At 35.3% G+C, this 6740-nt stretch overlaps 1 protein-coding gene across 1 annotated transcript; it reads left to right on the top strand.

Moving 5' to 3' along the window:
• The first annotated feature begins 1169 nt into the window (after positions 1–1169).
• Positions 1170–4378, top strand: LOC133783324 (oligopeptide transporter 1-like). The gene is made up of 7 exons (XM_062222921.1): positions 1170–1398; positions 1494–1948; positions 2043–2140; positions 2268–2840; positions 2927–3191; positions 3286–3468; positions 3554–4378. The coding sequence occupies exons 1-7, from the start codon at positions 1329–1331 to the stop codon at positions 4172–4174; spliced, it is 2265 nt and encodes a 754-aa protein (XP_062078905.1). The 5' UTR covers positions 1170–1328; the 3' UTR covers positions 4175–4378.
• The last annotated feature ends 2362 nt before the right edge of the window (positions 4379–6740 follow it).

Below are 6740 nucleotides of genomic sequence, written 5' to 3'. Positions count from 1 at the left end.
AATAGATTTTTTAACGATAAAGTGTTGTTATCTTATCATCATATTTAAATGATTTGTTTGAATAAAATATTTAATTAATTATTGAAATGGAATGATGTCTATTTGAAGAAAGATACTCCTCATTTCTATATTTAATTTATATTTTTACATTTTATATTGATTTACATAATCTCATTCATAGGTATTTTTAGATCTTCTCATCACGTGGTTTATTGTAAAATAAGAATTTCAATTCTAAAAATAGAATATAAATATATATATTTGTTATTATCAGAATACCTATTTTTAATATCTAAATTATACCAACCCATAAGAATAGCAAATTTATAGAATCTTTTCAACAGAATCTTTCCAGGAAATTCATGATCAAGAAATTCTACACGTTTGAAAATAAATATTAGTCTCATCTTTTCAAGATACCATTTTTTTTATATATATTATTATTTTTTTAAATTCATAAATAAACAAATATATAAAAAAAGTCCCCACAATATCTCTTATTTTATTTAAATCTATATTTTCAACCACAATAAATTTATTCACAAGAATACCAATAAAACATTTAAGTGCCTTAATTCACAGTCACTCATAAATGATATCATGTTATTTTTTTGATAGAAAAACACATAAATAGATATATGTATATATATATATATAAATATTTAGTGCACCTTAGCTGTAATCCCCTAAAACATGATATCTATTCAAACCAGGTAGAACAACCTCCATGAAAACCTCCCCATATGAAGATGACCCAGATCATCATAACTTAAATCCTCAAAAACCCATTAATTATTTTCTCATTTTAATTATATATATATATATTCTGTCTCAAAAATATAAAAAATAAATGTAACAGTCTATATAAGTATATATAACAAATATAGCTAAGAATCTGTACTGAAATGCATACAAAATTCATTAAATGCAATAAAGTTTTAAATATTCAAGTTCAACTGAAGAGCTAAATATAGAGAGATAGGTGCATTGACCAATATAATATAGGGGAAAATATCGTTTTCTCAAAGGGAAAAATTTAATGACAATTTTCAATATATTTATTATTATAGCATATAAATACATAAATACATGAATATGACACTCTGTAATATGTAACTGTGCTAACATTTGCGTACTAAGAAAACAAAAAAAAAACCAACCGTCCTCCTCCTGCTCTTTCTCTCTCTCTTATTTATATATATATTTTTTTATATATATATATATACATGACAACTGTATAGATCTATATATATATATGTGTATAAGCAACATTTTTTAAGGAGGACAAAAGGGATCTCTTCCTTGTTGTGAATCAAGAATCTGAGAAGATGACAGGTTACGTCGATGATGGAGGTCACCAGTCTCAGCCTCAGCCTCATTCTCACATCGACGTAACTGGTATAAATATATATATATATATATATGTATGCATTGTTTATGATATAGAAAAACGACATGGAAAAGGCTGATGAAATTGGTGTCGTTTTGTGCAGGTGAGGATGGAGAGGCGGCAGCAGAAGAGAGCCCCATTGAGCAAGTTAGGTTGACGGTTTCAACCTATGATGATCCTTCTTTGCCTGCTTTGACATTCAGAACATGGTTTCTCGGCATATTGTCGTGTGTTCTTCTGGCTTTTGTGAACCAGTTCTTCGGTTACCGTCAGAACCAGCTCTATGTCTCATCTGTTTCTGCTCAGATTCTTGTTCTCCCAATTGGGAAGTTGATGGCTGCAACACTACCCAAAAAGGCCGTCACCATACCTCTGACTGGCTGGTCCTTTTCGCTCAATCCAGGCCCTTTTAATCTCAAAGAGCATGTGCTTATCACCATCTTTGCCAATTCTGGTGCCAATGGTGTTTATGCAGTTAGTATCATCACAATTGTCAAGGCATTTTACAGAAGGAGTCTTCATCCTGTTGCTGCCTTTCTTCTATCCCAAACCACTCAGGTTCTGATAGGTTTTTTTTTTTCAATTTAAGGGTTTGATGTGAAATGGGGTTTTGTCTAAATTTGTTAAATGTTTTTGAATTTTGATTTTATAGATGCTTGGATATGGTTGGGCTGGTTTGTTCAGAAGGTACCTTGTTGACTCTCCATACATGTGGTGGCCTGCAAATCTTGTCCAGGTCTCTCTATTCAGGTACATTCTCTCTTTTTTCATCATTATTATTATTATTATGTTAGGGTATTCATATTCCCCTGTTTTTATGAGTTTCAATGATTTGACAGTACTTTTTTTTATGGAAATTTTCAATTATTTGAACCAGGGCATTGCATGAAAATGAAAAGAGACCAAAGGGTGGACACACAAGGCTGCAATTCTTCTTCTTGATTTTCATATCAAGCTTTGCATACTACACCGTTCCAGCCTATCTTTTCCCTTCAATATCAACAATTTCCCTTGTCTGTTTGATATGGAAGAAGTCTGTAACAGCACAGCAGATTGGTTCTGGTTTCAAAGGCCTTGGAGTTGGCTCATTTGGCCTTGATTGGTCCACAGTTGCAGGGTTTCTTGGCAGTCCTTTAGCCACACCGGGATTCGCTATCATTAACATCTTAGTAGGCTTCTTCTTGTTTGTTTATGTGGTTAATCCCATTGCTTATTGGTCTAACTGGTATGAAGCCAAGAAGTTCCCAATCATTTCTTCCCATACTTTTGACTCAACCGGCCAACCCTTCAACATTTCCAGAATATTAAATGAGAAGACTTTCCACATTGACCTTAATTCTTATAACAGTTACAGCAAACTCTATTTGAGTGTCTTCTTTGCCCTCAGTTATGGGTTGAGTTTCGCTACTTTAATGGCTACTATTTCACATGTTGCTCTCTTCCATGGAAAGTAAGTATCAAATAGAACAACCCATTTGTATTAGTTTCTTTTGTGCACAATGCCATGTTTCTCATTTCTTTTTGGTCTTAAAACAGGACAATTTGGACTATGTGGAGCAAGACAACAGCTGAAAAAGCTAAGAAAGCTACTGATATACACTCAAGATTGATGCAGAACTATGATGCAGTCCCTGATTGGTGGTTTTATTCCATCTTGATCATCACATTTGCTCTTTCAATATTTGCTTGTGAAGGTTTTGGTAAACAGCTTCAACTTCCTTGGTGGGGTCTTCTAATGGCTTGTGGAATTGCTTTTTTCTTCACTTTACCAATTGGGATTATTCAAGCCACAACAAACATGGTAAACTCAAGTCCAAACTCTTAACTTGTAAAAAACTAAATATGGGATTTTGACTTTGTATTTAACTTGTTAAATTGTCTTTATGAATGTGCAGCAACCAGGGCTTAATGTCATTACAGAGTTGATCATTGGTTACATATACCCTGGTAGACCTTTAGCCAATGTGGCCTTTAAGACCTATGGCTATATCAGCATGACACAAGCTCTCATGTTCCTTGGTGACTTCAAATTAGGCCATTACATGAAAATCCCACCAAAATCCATGTTCTTAGTTCAGGTACCAACACTTCTTAACAGCCAATTAGTATGAATATTCATGTCTTTTTTTTGGTCTAATATGATCCAAATTCTTACTCTTTCAGCTAGTTGGCACAGTCATTGGCTCAAGTGTCTACTTTGGCACAGCATGGTGGCTGCTCTCAACCGTCGATCATATTTGCGATACAGACTTGTTACCTGATGGAAGTCCATGGACTTGTCCTGGTGATGATGTTTTCTACAATGCCTCAATCATATGGGGAGTAGTTGGACCACTCAGAATGTTCACCAAACAAGGTGTCTACCCAGAAATGAACTGGTTTTTCCTCATTGGCTTACTCGCACCGGTCCCAGTCTGGATTCTGTCTCGCAAGTACCCCAACCAGAAGTGGCTGCTGCTGATAAACATGCCCATCATCCTTGGTGCAACAGGGTCAATGCCACCAGCTAGAGCTGTCAACTACATCACATGGGGAGCTGTTGGTATCTTCTTCAATTTCTATGTCTACAAAAGGTACAAGGGTTGGTGGGCAAGGCATAACTACATCTTATCAGCTGCTCTTGATGCTGGTGTTGCTTTCATGGGAATCCTTCTCTACTTCACTCTTCAATCCTATGATGTCTTTGGCCCAAATTGGTGGGGTTTGGAGGCTGATGATCATTGTCCTTTGGCCAAGTGCCCCACTGCTCCTGGTGTTGTTATGGAGGGTTGTCCTGTTTTCTGATCTAGTACATGTTTGGTTTTCAGGTTGTACAGTTATTTTAGTTAATGCTATGCTCTCAGACTACAGAATTTGTTTGCTTTCTGTTTTTTTATTTTGCTGGTTTGTTTTCTGATTATTGTATTGAATAATGATTGTTCATAATGAAGATCATTTTTCAGTGTTCAGATTTCAATATTAAAGAGTTCAGAGTTTGTCTTGGCTTTATTTTTCGGTGTGTTTATTTGACTTAGTTTTTTATTTTTATTTTTATTAATGTGTACCAACTGTACATGCCATTGAATGCTATAAGATGATCACAGCTTTGAGTCAACAGGTTTGACTTATAAAAATGAATTTAATAATTATAGGCTATATGCATAGTTCACATATTTTCTTAATAGAATATAGTGTTTTTCTTATATATAAATAATTCTAATGCTTGATTCTATGTTTTCAATGTTCTAGATTAAAAGATTCCAAAGTGCACGTGTTATAATGCGATTGTTTGAGAAAACGACAACAAAAAGTAAACGACAGAAATAACAATAAACGACAATTATTTAACCAAGAAAAAATCGATTCCTTTGGTTTAGTCGTGGAAAGTAGAAATTGAGCTTAAAACACAGACCATAAACCAGTAAATTGATGCAAATTTTGTTAGTTTGCTTTCGTGCTGGGTGGGTGTGATAATTTATTATTTTGAATTGTAATGGTTATTATATTATTCGTTGGAAGAAGTTGTTTGATGAAACCAGTAAATAAGAATTTGGCAATAAATCATTTGTATGGGATGACTTTCATTGTCACGATCATATATAAAATTAAACAAATTATTATTGAGAATACAAGAAACTCACTCAACACTAATTGGTTTTTAGACGTAATCCCATAATTCTTGTTATGGTATCATGATCTATATCTCTAGCGGGGAATCGATTCATACTAGGAAATTTTTTAAAAATATGGCTTTCTAGCCATCAATGTGCAAAAATATGAGAGTTAAACTTTCTTTAATTTGTATGGGAAAATTTAATTAACTAAAACTTAGTTTATGGGAAAACTAATCCCATATTGGAAATCAAAATTAATCAAAACAAATGAGCAAAAGGAGGGGTACTATGGTAATTAACATTGTCAAAACTCCTTAAGCCAAGCCACATCTTCTCTTTCATTTTGCCCTAGCCACCTCACCATCTCCACCATAGCCAAAACTCCTCCAATCGGCTGCCTCACCATCTCCACCATCATCTCCGGCCACCCACCCTCACCACCTGCCAAGAACACCCCAGCCGCACCTCCGTGAAACCCAGCCACTCCTCTACTCGGCTGCCTCACCATCTCCACCATCATCTTCGACCACCCACCTTCACCACTTGCCAAGAACACCCTAGCCGCACCTCCGTGAAACCCTCCACCCTCACCACCTTAGGCGCGCACCTCCGTGAAACCCAGCCAAGAACACCCCAGCCGCACCCTCGACGAACACAACCTCAATCCGCGCATTTCTGCGCGATTCCATTCGCGAGCCCCCAAATCCAAAATGACGGGGATAGGCTAAGGTGAGGGATGTAGTGGTGGTGGTGGTCGGAGGCGAGGAAGAAGGGTGGCGCTTGGGCTGAGTGCGATTTGTGGTGCTCGGAGCTGCGTAAAACGACGGGGATGGCTGGGTTTTTGACGGGGTTTTGCGCACAAGGGATGGGGGTTTCTGGTGGTGGTCAGAGCCGAGGGAGGAGGTTGGTTCGTGGTCAGATCTGTTCTTTTTTTTTTGTCTTCAGATCTGTGGTATCTGGTTACCTTCACGTTCTTTGTTTGTATCTTTCAGGAGGTAACTGGTTACCTTCACATTCTAATATGTGTGTATATTTCTGGGTTCTATATGGTAACTAATTACCTAGGTTACTAAATCATATTTACTCTTTTTTTTTTTCCTTCAAATGTGATGTTTCTTTTCATTTCTAATATGAGTGACTCGTCATCCCTCTTATGATTATGACTGTAAGTTAATAATAAACAAAAATAAAAGCCTTGGGCTGCCATAAATGGACTTGGGCCCAATTTTTTTGTTTTGAATTTAAATCCCAACTAGGCCTAAATTCAAAACTTTTTATTTATTTATTTATTTTTAATTAATTAATTAAATCCTTATTCAAATTAACTAATTATAATTTGAAACTTGATTTAATATTATTTATTTATATTGATACAAATTTATCAATATTAATAAATTTACCCAAAGATTATCTTTTATTCTCTAAATCTCATATCTCTGTAAATTTTCCAAAATTGACTTAGTCAACTTTAAAAAGCCTAATTGATAATTAAATCAATTAATTGAGACATTCTAGATGATTTACTCAAAGGTGATGCGGGGACAATGGATCCATGAAATCAAGCTCCAACAAGTTAACGTGAATTTATTTACGAATAATTTCACTACCTTATTAATTCCTCGTGACTCCACTATAGACTCGGAATTGAACTCTTGAATTCATAGAACGTATTTTCAAAACCATAAATACGTTATTCATTATTATAACCATTACAATCAGTCATTCCTCTATCGATGACTTGCTAACGAGCTGGATGA

This window comes from Humulus lupulus, chromosome 6, assembly GCF_963169125.1.
Source record: "Humulus lupulus chromosome 6, drHumLupu1.1, whole genome shotgun sequence".
NCBI lineage: Eukaryota > Viridiplantae > Streptophyta > Magnoliopsida > Rosales > Cannabaceae > Humulus > Humulus lupulus.
This window is presented reverse-complemented; position numbering and strand designations above follow the sequence as displayed.

Coding starts and splice junctions, on each gene's coding strand:
- LOC133783324 (XM_062222921.1), top strand. CDS start 1,329: ATGACAGGTTACGTCGATGATGGAGGTCACCAGTCTCAGCCTCAGCCT. Junction 2,841..2,926: donor GTTGCTCTCTTCCATGGAAA/GTAAGTATCAAA, acceptor GTCTTAAAACAG/GACAATTTGGACTATGTGGA. Junction 3,192..3,285: donor TTCAAGCCACAACAAACATG/GTAAACTCAAGT, acceptor ATGAATGTGCAG/CAACCAGGGCTTAATGTCAT.